Source organism: Lissotriton helveticus, chromosome 7 (assembly GCF_964261635.1).
Source record: "Lissotriton helveticus chromosome 7, aLisHel1.1, whole genome shotgun sequence".
In the NCBI taxonomy this organism is placed as follows: Eukaryota; Metazoa; Chordata; class Amphibia; order Caudata; family Salamandridae; genus Lissotriton; species Lissotriton helveticus.
In genome coordinates, this window is record NC_136068.1 from 1,496,013,076 (window position 1) to 1,496,028,523 (window position 15,448).

Genomic DNA, 15,448 nt, shown 5'->3' on the forward strand with positions numbered 1-15,448 from the left:
ATTTTGACGGGTTGAGAAGGAAAGCCTGAGCCCCTTTTGCTTGTAAAGGTGCAATTAACCTCCGGAGTTGCCATCGTTCATGAACCGTTGCTGGACAAAAATCAGGGCGTACAAAAAACTCACACCCCATTCCAACCCGTTTTTTCTCAGGTCGTGCCAAGTCATATATCGCCTCTCGCAGCAAATAGTTATTAAGGCAAATTAAAATCGCCCTAGGGTATGTATTTTGATCAACTTGTCGCTCACTCCTTCGCTGTCGCACAACAAATGGAAACCTGTGTGCCCTGATCACTTCGGTTTCCCAGCTCCAGTCCTTAAGTTCAGGAAAGGCTTCCTTAAAGAGCTGAACGATAAATTTCCTTGGGTCTGCCCCTTCTTTTGACTCAGCTATACCTAAGACGCGCAAATTATTCTGTCGCGAACGGTTTTCTAGATCCGTAAGCTTCCAATCCACATCTATTTTGGACTTTTGCAAGATCTCAATGGCTGATTGCTGCTTCACAAGGCAGTCCCCGGCTGAGGAAACTCGTTCTTCAACTTCTACCACACGAGTTGAGACCTCTGCACAAGTCTTTACCAGACGCCACACTGTATTTTGGAGTTTCCTCACAGCCCCTTGTGTACGCAGCCCCTCTGCCTTAGTTTCTGCGCAATGAGCCATAATACTCTTATAAATTATGCCAAGAGTGATAGAATCCTTCTCAAGATCATCGTCCAAGTTCGGCTGAACAAACGGTAGGCTCTGCTCATGCAGTGGCCCCTCTCCAATTTCGATCACCTTCCTCACTGTCTCATGGGGAAAAGATTGTTCCAGATCATCACCTTCCTCTTCTTCTCTAACGTCCCCCCAATCTCCTGGGTTACTGAAACTATCATCATCGTTCTCCTTATCAGAGGCCATTGTTAGATCAGACATGGAATAGAACTTGCCCTCGGACCCAGCATACTCCACATGACTGCCCTTGTCCATTGCTGATAAGATCAGATCTGAACTTGACCCTGCCGGAGGGCCACTATCCCCTGTGGTTGCTGCTACAGAGAGTGCTGGCTCACCAATCGCTAAGATATTTGCATTGCGTAATGGGCTTACTGAGGCTGCCACCTCTGGAGCCTCTCCTATGACAAGGACCATTTCATCATTAGCCGGCCCAGTTAGAGCCCCAGGAGCAGCCTGATCCGTACTCACTGCCTCCGAGCCAGTTTTCGCTTTCATTCCCTGTTTTTTATTGAAAATTGCTGGAACAGTCCGGTGCTTCACTGCAGTATCCTGTTTCTGCAGTATAACCTGTGAATTAAGGACTGTAACTGACTCCTGTTGTGACTTGGTGCCGCCAGCTGCGTTCTGAGTACCCCCAATTTTTTGCGGTGTTATGGTTGAATTACTATTGCTGTTAAGGCGAGCTTTACTGCCTTTACTACCATCAGTATCGCCACATCTGGGAGTGGCAGGGTGCCCCGCATTCTCCGTATCGCCACTGTGGCCCGGGGCTGTACCGCCTCCCTCCATCCCCGTACCTGCAGCTGTGTTTGCCAAGATGCCCCCGCGGGCCCTTGCACCACCTCTGCCCTTCGGCGCCATTCGGGTTAGCTCACTGCTCCGATGTCCAGCTGCAGCTCTCAGTATTCCAACTCAAAAGACCGCAGACACCGCACACACCTGCGCTCCTTACTGCCGTGAGCTCACTGTAAACCGATGCGCGATCCTGCAGTCCCAATCTGCCACAAGTGAGAAAACTGTTTTCGCGCTGCTGCCGCAGCCGCTGCTCTGTAAGCGCTGCACGGCTACCAGCGCCGGCGTCACCGAACAACACACCTCGCAGTCGGCCTCAGCTACAGCCTTCAGACCGGCGTGGGGGCGTCGATAGTAGAATACCGCGTCCACAAGACACCGCGACCTCCAGCTCCGGTACTGTACCACTGCATTACCGCTTCTTTCTCTCTCAAAGCAATTCACACTCCGGTCAAGGGGTTAGGGGGAGCTGTGGAGAGCTGTGCACAGACCACCTCACACGGCCACTGCTGTGGCCGCCATCTTGCCTCCGAGAATTAGAGCCAGGATGGTGGGGGATTGTTTTACTTCAATTGATAATTTCCATGGTGCAGAACTAGGAATGCGGGTAACAATCCTTCAACAACAACGCAAAGGTATAGTAGGACCCGGGGGAATGTTTAAAGACCAAGCTCTGGGAACAGCCCCAAAGATACAGAACAACAAAAGAGTACCAGAGGATCTGAAAAACAAAAGAGGGTTTGTGGTGTGCAAAACTCAAACAGACAACAAAAGGCCCCTGTACTAACCTATGAAAACGGTATTCAGTGACATCCTGGTGGATAGGTCAGAGATACCCATCAGTCAACACTCGGAACCGCCCTTCATCATTTGGGAGTCTTCCAAAACCATCCACATAGATGTATTCTTTATCAAGCGGAAAGAGACCAAGATGTGGGATAGATCTCTTCTACTGAAAGAGCAGTAGTATGGTATACCACTTCTCAAAACCAATAAGTGGTGGAGTGCGGTGTGACTGGAGGAGTGCCGTGCAAAACAAGTGATGTGCAAAAAAACATATAAACAAAGTGTATAAAATTGGATGAGGGAGTATAGAACAGTATTTATTCAAGTGATACTCACTCCGCCAATATTAAAAATCTTTTGTTCAGACAGTTTAAGAAATGCCCTGTCTAGAGGTGGAACCGGGTCGACATGTTTCAGCAATATATGGACAAATGCGTCCTTGCTTTCTTCAGGACCTTACAACAAAGAAATGCTACTGCATGTATAAAAGAAATAATAATAAGTGAAAGGTAAGAAACACAGTTCACAGACAAGTACTAAGGTCACCTGCAGTTCCTAGGTGAAGCGCCTTGTCTTGTTTCTTACAGCTATGTTGTTCACTAAAAAAGGGGGTTAGAACAAAAGGGGTCAGATGTTGGAAAGGCTGACCTTACACAGACAAACACACATAATAGCTAGGTCTAATGCATATAGACCTTAGCCTAAGCCCGATTCTCAGTGCTGGCTTCAGACACTCACATACATAGTGTAAATATTTTACCATATCGGGATATAGAGATTATATGCCCTAATGAAGAGGATCTTACCAAGGCTTGTAAGAAGTGTAGACCTCACCCCACCTGGCAGCAGCTCAGGAGAAGAGTGAAGCGCCGCTCTAGAGGACCAGTAAACAAAACGAAAACATGTCTCTCAATTATCTATAGGGACCCACACCCAGAAAATTCCTTAAATAGACTAAAATGTGTCTAGTAATTAAACTATGTTCGAGCTGGCAAAATGAGGACGATAGGCTCACATTAATCCATACTCCGTTTGTATTGGGAGTAACTTACAGCCAGTTGTCCATAGCTCATACTTTGAATGAGGATTGTGTTGCTATCCCGCATTTCACGATGGTATTAAGCCTCCCAATCTATCCCAATGTTTACGACAGCCCAACAATAGAAATGCATACCATTTCCTTGAATCTGATCCTACTGATGAAATTCAAAGGACTATCCGGACGATGATTGAAGAGGCCTCATCGGAGGGCTGGATCACCCAAGCCGAAGCTACCTTCTTGTACACCGCACACCCGATGATGCCCTATTTTTATACCTTGCCCAAGGTTCATAAAAAACAGAGGTCGCCTCCGGGACGTCCAATTATTGCGGGCATAGGGTCGGTTCTGGAACCATTATCCACTTTCGTGGATCATTTTCTGCGACCTATGGTCCAAGAAATGCCCACGTACCTGAAGGACACCACGGACGTGTTACGCCTGTTGCCCAACATCGATTTTGATATCACCACAGATCTTCTGATCTCTTTCGATGTTGAGGCACTATATACCTCTATTCCACAGGATGAGACTTTGGAGGTTATCCATGCATTGCTGGACTCTAAGGATTTGGACAGTATTACACCGGTCAACTTCATCATGGCTTGCGCCACCTTGGCCATGAAGCAGAACTTCTTTAGATTTGAAGAGGACATCTACCTGCAGGTGTCTGGCACTAGCATGGGGAGCGTTTACGCCCCCAGTCTAGCGAACCTATATGTTCACTCCTTTGAGCAGCAACACATCCTCAATGATAACAACCCTTACATCGATAACCTGAAAACCTGGAAAAGGTATATCGATGATGTGCTGGTGGTTTGGCGTGGCTCTAGTGAACACTGCCTTGAATGGCTTAATAGCAGGAATTCCTTTCTCAAATTTACCATCGAGATACGAGGCCATAAACTTGCTTTCCTTGATTTACTAATTGTAGCCACACCTGATGGTTTACAATCCGAACTTTATAGGAAACCTATGTCAAGGAACTCACTCCTGTTGTTTGACAGCCATCATCCCAGGTCCCTAAGGGAAAATCTCCCCTTCGGACAATTTTTTCGGGTTCAAAGGAATTGTTCCACCACCACAGCATACAAAGAACATTCTACCACACTGTGCAATCAATTAATCTCACGCCACTATCCACCAAAGCTGGTACGTCAATCAATGAAAAGGGCCATGAATAACAATCGATCAGCATTACTGGAACCCTCTACACCTAAAGCCCCATTGGACAGACTCACTTTTGTCCATACGTTTGGGACACTTTCCAACAAAATCCAAAAATCGGTCAGAAAACATTGGCCAATTCTCAACTCTGGACATTTGACCCTCCAAACGCCACTGTTTTCCTTCAAGAGAGGTCCTAACTTGAGAGATAGGATGGTTCACACTAGACCTCGTGAGGAACAACCCAGAGCTGTAGGATCATTATGGGATCTCCCTCCTGTTACTGGACACCATCCGTGTGGCTCCTGCCAAGCGTGCCCACAAACTAAAAAAAAAACTGAGATAGACATAGGAACTTCAAGACCTTGGAAACAAATCAAATTCACGAATTGTAACAGTGAACGACTAGTCTACCTAATCACATGCCCGTGTGGGTATAAGTACGTTGGCATGACTACACGTAAAATACGTTTTAGTATATGCGAACACAAGAGCACCATCCGGTGCAAGAGGCAGGCCACCAAGCTGACTACACACTTTTTAGAAGCAAACCACCCTTCAACTGCATTCCAATGGACAGTGTTGGAACAACCATTCATTCCTTCTCACATTGTGGATGTGACAAAATTTCTCCTTTTGAAGGAACAGAAATGGGTTCTTAAGCTTGACACTCACCACAGGGGGCTGAACGATGAAATCCCTTGGTCCAGTTTGTGAAAGCAAGAACTTTCTATTATGAATGTTTATGAGAGTTATTGTCTAGATGAATTTGATATATTCACCGTTCTACATGGCACTGAACTGTGTAGTTATAATGGGTTTAATGTTGAAGTCCCAGGGACCACCTTCTATAAGCACTCTCTATACCAACTATGTAGTGATAATAAGTTCAACAATGAAATCTCAGTGATTACCTTTTATAAGCACTGTAACTACTGTGTTCTTATTCTTTACACAAGTTTAGTGACTACATCACTTACTATCCATTATCAATGGTTTAATTACAATCAATACGTCTACGCTTGCCCTTGGGATAAAAACTAGGTTTAGTTACACTCTCCCGAGACCCTTGTTTTTATAATATCGTCCCTCTGCCACGGAACATGCCATTGGTCTCAGGCTCATATCTGACTCCCTAGTGAGTATGGACTGAGGATACAACACTCTGGTCTGCTATGAAGACGTGGGGTCAGTGTAGAACTCCCGCAAGAGATACATGCGACCTTCTTAGACTCATAACACTTGCCTGCTCAGGCTTGCACGAAGTCTCGGCGGGCGGGGAGGTTAAATATAAACAAACTTGAGTTTCCTAGGCAGCGGAGGTCTATCCAATGAAAAGCGGGAGTCTTCCAATGAAAAGCGTTCTAACATTATTATACAACTGAGAGCCAATGAGTGGCCGCCATCGAGCATCATGTGATACTCGCGCCCAATCAGATGTGAGCTTCAAATGTGAGGCAAAACGATCCTTCGGTGCCTCCCCAGTCGGCTCAGACGCCGGCTTTGAAGCACCGACGGATAGGTAAGCCCGAAACGGCGTTTTGGTCGTAAAATATGGGACTTTTTGGGATAGATTGGGAGGCTTAATACCATCGTGAAATGGGGGATAGCAACACAATCCTCATTCAAATTATGAGCTATGGACAACTGGCTGTAAGTTACTCCCAATACAAACGGAGTATGGATTAATGTGAGCCTATCGTCCTCAGTTTGCCAGCTCGAACATAGTTTAATTACTAGACACATTTTAGTCTATTTAAGGAATTTTCTGGGTGTGGGTCCCTGTATACAGATGAGAGACATGTTTTCGTTTTGTTTACTTGTCCTCTAGAGCGGCGCTTCACTCTTCTCCTGAGCTGCTGCCAGGTGGGGTGAGGTCTTCACTTCTTACTAGCCTTGGTAAGATCCTCTTCATTAGGGCATATAATCTCTATATCCCGATATGGTAAAATATTTACACTATGTATGTGAGTGTCTGAAGCCAGCACTGAGAGTCGGGCTTAGGCTAAGGTCTATATGCATTAGACCTAGCTATTATGTGTGTTTGTCTGTGTAAGGTCAGCCTTTCCAACATCTGACCCCTTTTGTTCTAACCCCCTTTTTTAGTGAATGACATAGCTGTAAGAAACAAGACAAGACGCTTCACCTAGGAACTGCAGGTGACCTTAGTACTTGTCTGTGAACTGTGTTTCTTAGCTTTCACTTATTATTATTTATTTTATACATGCAGTAGCATTTCTTTGTTGTAAGGTCCTGAAGAAAGCAAGGACGCATTTGTCCATATATTGCTGAAACATGTCGACCTGGTTCCACCTCTAGACAGCGCATTTCTTAAACTGTCTGAACAAAAGATTTTTAATATTGGCGGAGTGAGTATCACTTGAATAAATACTGTTCTATACTCCCTCATCCAATTTTATACACTTTGTTTATATGTTTTTTTACACATCACTTGTTTTGCACTGCACTCCTCCAGTCACACCGCACTCCACCACTTATTGGTTTTGAGAAGTGGTATACCATACTACTGCTCTTTCAGTAGAAGAGATCTATCCCACATCTTGGTCTCTTTCCGCTTGATAAAGAATACATCTATGTGGATGGTTTTGGAAGACTCCCAAATGATGAAGGGCGGTTCCGAGTGGTGACTGATGGGTATCTCTGACCTATCCACCAGGATGTCACTGAATACCGTTTTCATAGGTTAGTACAGGGGCCTTTTGTTGTCTGTTTGAGTTTTGCACACCACAAACCCTCTTTTGTTTTTCAGACCCTCTGGGACTCTTTTGTTGTTCGGTAACAATCCTTCTGCATTGTAGGGTCTGCAAAAAAGAGTAGCCTATTGACGAAATCATTAGGGTTCGCCTCAAATACGGATCTTTGGCGTGACCGTGCTTTTTAAATGTTACCACCATTAACATATGTGTAGGGTAGATGTTTGAATATCAAGTTACATTTTGTTTGATTGTGCAGTGGTCCTATGGACTACTGTCCTCTTTACCATACATGTTTTGTATTATGTTCACAAAGGGGGAAGGATCTCAAGGCGACCCCCTTCCCTTTTGCAAGGAGTTGGTAAAAATGTTAACTTCTAAAATATTATTAGTGCATAAGAAAAATCATTTTAACGGTTACCAACGTTGAATTGAAGCATTTGCGACTGTTACAATTATTTGTACATCTTGTGCATTATGTATTGTGAAAACCAAGGCATGTATATCACCGCGGCCAGGGCGACTGACACTGGATGCTGGGGCTCACGGTTCGATCCCGGCACCGGCGGCAGGTCAGCTCAGCACCATGTGACTCTGGGCAGTAGCTTGCTTAATCTTCCCGACAGCCCTCAGCGCCCGGATTCCTTCGGGTAGCTGTTCGCGCTTTACAAATATTGGATTTACACACGTTACTGATTTATGGATCAATCAATCAAGCATTTGTATAGCGCGCTACTCACCCGGAGGGTCTCAAGGCGCTTGGGGGAGGGGGGTTCGCTACTGCTCGAACAGCCAGGTCTTGAGTTGCTTCCTGATAGAAGCAACTCCTATGGATATATCCAAAAGTGCAATATTTATGCATTATTTAACATTGTTAAATTCCTAATTAAAATGATATTTTTGTTTTAAAAGGTGTTAGCATTTCAGATATTTTGTATGAAAACTTGTGTATTGCAGATCATGATAACATTTGAAGGAATGGTCAAAATTAGGGCAGAGAGTGGATGTTTGCTTTATACACCGCCCAAAGCTCATGTTCATGTGTGTTGAGAGACATGTTACCATCATGGTAAAAGGAGTATTTTGTTTCAGTTATTGAGTAGAACAGTACATTATGCTTCCCATAAGAGACTGTGGTGCATGTTTAAAGTGAAACAACGATTGCCTATCTATGTTGATTGAGCCAATTTTCAAATTGCCTCATTGAGAACAATGATTTGATGGCTTGTGATTTTTAATGTGTCTAAATTGACATTATATAGTTACCATCCATGCTTCATGTGGGTCTGAATAGTAATTGACATATGATGTGATCATGTATTTCTTTTTGTCTTGAATGCTAGTTGCTCTTTGCTGAAATTGAGGCAGATAATACTTTGTCATATTTTGTACCCCTCTATGCTTAGTGAGAGTGACGTTTTCTGAGCTGTTTCCTGATTTGGGCACATTGTTGAAACACTTAAGAGTCTTTAGGTTAATTGAATCCCAAGTCTGTACCCCCTTTCTCACATTCTCAATGTTGTCCTTAAAAGAATCATAACACTTAAGAACTCTTGGTAGATGGTGCTGTGCTGTCTTACTCTAAACATAACCTTGATTCTAGGCCAGATTCTTCTTTTAGATCTGCTTGTCTTGTTCATTATGCATGTTTTTCAGCTTCATTGTCCTTCCATGTCCACAGTTCTCCATTCCCTAAACACAATAGGTAGATTGGCTTAAAAACAGAAAGTAATTTTGTTGTTTGCCCCTGTTCCCCTCTTCTCTCACCAGCCTGTATGTTCACTCAGCAGTGTCGGACTGGAGAGAGTGTATGCAGAAGGTGCAGCTGAAGGATGCCGTTCACTGTATTGTGTAAGTTGGGCACAAACTTTGTTACTTAATGTGTCAGAGTTTTTAATGATTGGATTGAAGTGTTTTGCTTGTGATAGGTGTAGAAGGTTCTAGGAACATTTAATTTCACCTCCATCTACAGATCTCTTCACCGTGGTGGCAACTCTACTCACACTATAATGTGCATCAGTGCTTCCTCGTGGAATATTTTCATTCATTCCAAATCTGTAGCTTGGAACACCAAAGGACTTAAAACCTGGATAGAACTGATTGCTTGGATCTGGCAGTGGGCCCCAAGCGTGGTGATTCGCGCCACTCTTGGATGCGGTCTGCGGGCTTCTCAGTGGATGTCCAGGCATCCTTGATAGTTATGCCATTCGATGCCCCTTGCTTCTATGGTGAGAATGCAGACTCTGGTCTTTGAATGGAGTAAAGAGTGTCATGCCGCAGATCGTTCTTTGATTCACTCTACACCTGCTAGTATCTTACTAAACAATTATGTCTGTTTGTGGTTGAGCCAGTTAAGCCCTTAATCCATTTTGAGGTCGGGCTGCTACTCCCATAGACAATGTGCAGGATATCTGGAATGAAGCGCAGCTCATTGCCCCGCCCCTCCAGCAACCATAACTTCAAAACCACTTTAGTGTGCCCACAGGGTGCAGGGCTTGCCATTTCTTCCTGGGGTGCAAGATAATACTTGTACAATGGAGCTACGCCCTCCCATTTCTTTCTACTGTGCCTAATCTTCCATCGCCATCAGGGCAGCTAACGGAGGACCACATGTATATTTTGCAGCATGCAGTGCAGGCCCTTTGGCCAAATAGGCCATACAGAGGGTTCCAGCCTTGGAAGAAGGATTTGGGTGCTATTCCCAATTCTTCTGCAGAAGGATGGAGTCCTTCATCCTATTTTAAATATTTGCCCTCCATACGCCTTCTTGTGAAAGGAAAATATTGAAGCTGCTCATGGTACAGAGGTTCTGTCTGCCCTAGATCCTAGACCCAGGCCGTCGTAAAGCACTTCCAGATGAGTGTGGACAGTCAGATCACCAGTCTAGCGGGGAAATGTTTCAGGATTCTGAAAATTCTGTAAAAGATCTTAACATTTCTACATGTAGCCGCTAGAAGTGTCGCAGTCCAGGCTCTGGTAATGTCCAGACTGAACTATTGCAACGTGCTGTATCTGGGCATCTCACATGACAGACTAAAGACGGTGCAGAATTCAATAGCTTGTCTGCTGCTTAACCTTCCAAGGTGATCACCTACAGGTCCTGCCCTGCGAAACTGCACTGGCTGCAACTGGGCAAGAGAGTGTCCCTCAAAGCTATGTGCTATTGTCATAGAATTCTGAACGGAAAAGATCCTTGGTATCTGCAACCACTTGTCAAATCCTATCTACCCGGCAAGAGCCTTAGGTCTGTAGAGACCTTTTTAGCCACCATCCCTACAGTGACAAGAGCTCACATGGGAGGTTGATCTTTTAGTTGGTTGGCCTCTAAACAGTGAAACACCCTGCCTCTGGCACTTAAGACAGGAAAGTTCGGAACTGACCTTCCAAAAGAAACTCTCTGGAACATGCCTCATAGGTGCTGCCTGAGTATGAATTCTTTGGTTGAAGTAGCCAGGCACTTTATAAATAAGTTTATTATTTTATTATTATCATTAGGCTGCTTTGTGGGCATCAGTGCACACGTTCATGAAGCAGTCCTGTCTTTACAGTCGGTTCCTTAAAGATTGCCATTTTGCCCGTGTAGTCCTTCAGGACTTCATGGTCTGAGCCGTTCTACAGACCCACCACTTTGGGAGCTACTGCTGCGGTAACTATTAAGAAGGTGAGGCATCTGTGGTTAGAAGTATCCATCAGAAAAACAAGTAACTTACCTTCTGTAATGCTCTTTCTGGTGGATACTCTTAATTGCAGATTATTTTACCGCACTCTCATGTACCCATTCTGTGGAATGGACTCTTTCCATCTAAAAAGGTCCCAACCTAGAAATCTGCACACTGATCATTTGAATTTGCAGATGGCTCTGGGTCTATGGGTGCACAAGCCTGTGAAAGAAGCTGATGTTAGTGCTCATGGGTGGCGCTTATATCTGGCTCTGTTAATCATTTTCAGCAGCGGAACGAAATCGGCATGGAACCGTACTGCCCACCTACCGGCATGCAGGAGTACTGCTTTAGAGTTTTTCCAAGGAATATTTACAATATAAGACATCAGTATTAGATAGAGTATCCACCAGAAAGATCATTACCAAAAGTAAGTAACTTGTTCATTTATACATTTAAATGACAACTCTGTGACGCATTTACCCACACCAAGGATTTCCATACAAGGTCCAAGCTGCTATCTCGATCTATACTGTCTAAACTTGATCATCAGTGACCTTTACCACAGATCATCTTTATCAACTATGAAAAGGCTACAATGAATTCACAACTCTGCTGCTAGACTACTCCTACATGTAACGCCAAAATCCCCACTGCCTTGAGGGCCCTCATTGGTTACCCGAAGTTCAACCTTCAAATTGCTTTGTATCACCCAGAAAGCCATATGTGGGACAGGGTCACTTTTTATCAGGAGCAAAATCAAATACATATAACAAAGGAACCTCCACTCCAGATTAGCACCCTGCCTCAAAACCGTACCATACAACAAAAAAACAATGGGTGGTACATGTTTCTTTATTCAAGCAGCCAAACTATGGAAATCTGATAGACATCTAGCCCTAGATTCCTTACCTCTGAACTTCCAGGTGTCAGGCTGGATCTGTAAGATTTTTGTTAGCAGTACCCCTGCGTTGCCGGTAGATGGTGTCGGTGAACTCCAAGTGACGTAGTCGGCACAGTGTTAGTCATAGTCACAACGTCCGCGTTGTCATTAAAACCTCCAATCTGGCACACTGATGTCAGTTCTTTTCTTTCTGCGCCAGCCAGCGCAGATCCGTCGTAGAGATTGCCCCCTGCCATTTTTTGCAGACTTTTTTTTTCAGTTTTGTCGTGTGCTAGGGATGTCTAGCAAGAAGACCCTGGGGTTCAAGCTATGCGGCGCCTCTTACCGCGCCATGTCGGTTATGGACCCCCATCTGGTATGTCTCTGGTGCCTGGAGCGCATCTACGACACAAAGTTGTGTTCCGATTGCCGGGTCATGGCACCGAAAGCTTTGAGGGAGTGGTCTGTAAAGCTACTCGCGGCCCGGTGCGTTGGAGGTCACCCTGCGGATCTCAATCCCGGGCTAGGTCAAGAGGAAGGTCCGAGCACTGCTCCGGAGAATCTAATTCCTCTTCCTCCAAGTTGTTGTGGTCAGGTAAGGCACCACAAAAACCACAAGAAGTTTAAGCATGCTTCGCCCCTTCCGTCGTGCGATGAGACTGAAGAACCTTAACGTTCGAGGCCCCACTCTGCGGAGCGGGTGCCTGGATCCGCTCTGTGTTTCCCTAACTTTCAAGGGCCGGGAGCGCTCCCGCCCAACTTGTTATGACTCCATGTGCCCGATGTTTCGGCGGCTTGACCCTGCTGGCGCGTCCTCATGCCTTGCAGGGTCAGATGAAGGAGTCCCCTTGGGTTCTGCGCCTTTGGCTCCGGGCCATGGCGCCACGGCCTCCAACTGGACCTGTTCATGGGTCTGGACCGGCGCCGATCGCACCTCCACAGTGTCCTTCCCCAACGCAACATCTGACACCGAGGTCCTCGGTGTGGCCAGCTCCTACGGGTGGTGCTTCCCCAATCGTCATTCCGGACGACACAGAGCCAGTCTGGCGTCCACCGAGACCGGTGCGGACTGAGCCATATGGCTCTATGCCTTCCAACCTACCCTAATCTGAAGGGTTAGGAATGGATGATGACAATTGGGAGGGGGAGCAGGATCTCTTAGAAATCCTGCAACCTTAAGACATGGACTTGTATTAGGAAGTGGGTGATGCCAGTGGCCTGGACACCTCCCCAGATTCTGGCATGCTGTCTTCCCCCCTAGCCTGGCTACAGATGATGGGGCATTATTTGCTCTGGTGGTGCGTAGGGCTTTGGAGAAAATTGTCCTGCAGCTTCCTTCGGTGGCAGTCAAGACCAACGTCTTGACAGATTTCCTGCGACCTGGTGTCTCCACCTGTGTCCCTTTGCTGCCTTTCAATGAGGCCTTGACTGAATTTCTTCTGGGCACCTGGTCCAAGCCCAGCACAGGGGGTCCTGTGAACAGAACGATTGCCCGCCACCATTGCCCTGCACCAGGTGACGCAGCTTTCCTCCCCGCCCACCCCATCTCCACAAATCTTGATGGCTCAAGCTTCCACTTCCCTTGGGCGTTCCCTTCCGCACCCAAGGACCGGGAATCCAAAAGACTGGAAAGCTTTGGGAAGAAAAGTTTCTCTTCCGCTGGTCTAGCATTTCAGTAGGTGAACACTGCATGCCTGTTGGGCCGTTATTTCCATTCAATATGGTACACGGTTGCGCAGGTGCTGCACAGTCAGAGGAGGACCGGATTCTGCTCTCCCAAGCTATTTCAGACTGGAGAGATGCAGCAAAGTTCACCATCTGCTGTGGTTTGTACATGAAAGACCCGCTAGTATTTCCATGACAGTGGCCATACGTCGCTGCGCCAGGCTGAGGACTTCTGGTTTTTCAGGGGATGTCCAGACTAACATTATGGACATGCCCTTTGACGGCTCCTGTCTCTTCGGAGACAAAGTAGATGCAGAGCTTTAGTGTTTTTCAGTACTGGCAGGCTACGGTCAAGTCCTTGGGCCTCACCACAACATCCCGGCCTGTGCTTTTCACTCCTGTCGTGGCTACAGAACAGGTGTTACCAACCATGCCAACCCTATTCCAGCCTGAGGGCCTCGCAAGTTCAGCAACCTCTGCTGGACCATGGACGTGGTTCACCCTGACTCTTGAGGGTCGGGAGGCCAGAAGTCGTGCCAAGCCGCAAACACTTCCTCCACTGCAAAACCCTCCTAGTCCGAACTCCCAGGATCATTCACGTCTGGTTGGTGGAAGAATATGCCATCATCTCTGGCGGGACATCACCTTCGACAGGTGAGTGTTGCAAATAGTCCCTTGAAAACAATCCCTCCACCTGTGCCTCCAGTTTACCATCTGCTTGTGGAGGATCACCTTGCTGTACTCCAAGAGGAAATCAAAATTCTCTTGGCCACAGTAGCCATAGAGAGAGTTCCTGGGCCAGAAATAGGCTCTGGTGGTTGTTCCTGCTATTTTCTGGTTATAAAGAAGGATGGATGCCTTCGTCCTATCCTCGACCTCAGAGCTCTCAACTACCTCCTCAAATAGGAGAAGTTCAAGAAGCTCACCCTTGCTCGTTTTCTGACTGCCCTGGACCCGGAAGACAGGACGGCAGTGTTGGACTTGCAATATGGCTATTTCCATATTTCTGTCTTGCCTGCCCGTCGTCGCTATCTGTGGTTTATCGTGGGCCATGAGCATTTTTAATTTGCCGTGCTCCCCTTTGGCCTCACCAGTGCCCTTTGGGTGTTCACAAAGGTGATGGCGGTGGTTGCAGCCCATCTGGGCTTTGTCTTCCCCCTATCTCGACGACTGGTTGTTGAAGGGGAAACTCGTCCCAAACAGTCATCTCCCACCTCCAGACTACAGTGACCCTCCTGCACTCGCTGGACTTCACTTTCAACGTGCTGAAGTCACACCTGACTCCTTCTCAGACGCTCCCTTTCATCGGATCAAGTCTGGACATGGTGCAGATTCGAGGTTTTACTCCTGAGTGGCATGTCCAGGATATTCAGGCTATGATACTGATGTTTCAGCTGCCAGCCTGGATTTTGGCAAGAATGATTCTGAGGCAGCTGAGCCTCATTGCCTCCTGCATCCTGTGTGTGGACCATGCCACATGGCACATGTGGGCTCTGAAGTGGCTCTGTATATTATTATTATTTTATTTATTATTATTAGCATTTGTATTGTGCAACAAATCATCCTCAATGGGATCTCTCTGCGCCTTAGCTGCACACTACTTCTAACATATGACAATATCGCAGTTAGAACATCCATGTTTTAACCTGCTTCTTAAATTGCACCAATGTTGTGCTGCCTCGGATCTCATCTGGTAGTCTGTTCCAGTGGAAGGGAACAAGATGTGAGAATGCACGCCTATCCATTTTAATTTTACTGATTTTTCAGGGGCAGAGCAGTTTCCGATTACTCGATCTGAGTTGGCGTACAAGAACATAAGGAATTAACTTCTTCCTTAGGTATGCCGGGCCCGTCCCTTGCAGTGCTTTAAACACTAATGTCAGGAGATTAAACACTGCTCTCTTCCTAATTGGCAGACAGTGCGCATTTTGCAGAAGAGGTGGTGACGGGGTATGAGCCGGTTTGTTGAGAGCCAGCCGTGCTGCTGTGTTTTGCACAACTTGCAGCCTAGATGATAGATCCTCC

General features: G+C 46.3%; 1 protein-coding gene across 2 annotated transcripts in view; it reads left to right on the forward strand.

Annotated features, from left to right (window-relative positions):
- The window catches only part of LOC144770421 (C-Jun-amino-terminal kinase-interacting protein 4-like), a 1,040,418-nt gene that overhangs the window by 843,375 nt on the left and 181,595 nt on the right, over nt 1-15,448 (forward strand). For both annotated transcript variants that reach the window (XM_078654929.1, XM_078654928.1), the window contains exon 21: nt 8,987-9,067. In XM_078654929.1, the coding sequence (XP_078511055.1) occupies nt 8,987-9,067 (81 nt within the window). The remainder of the gene's footprint in view (nt 1-8,986; nt 9,068-15,448) is intronic.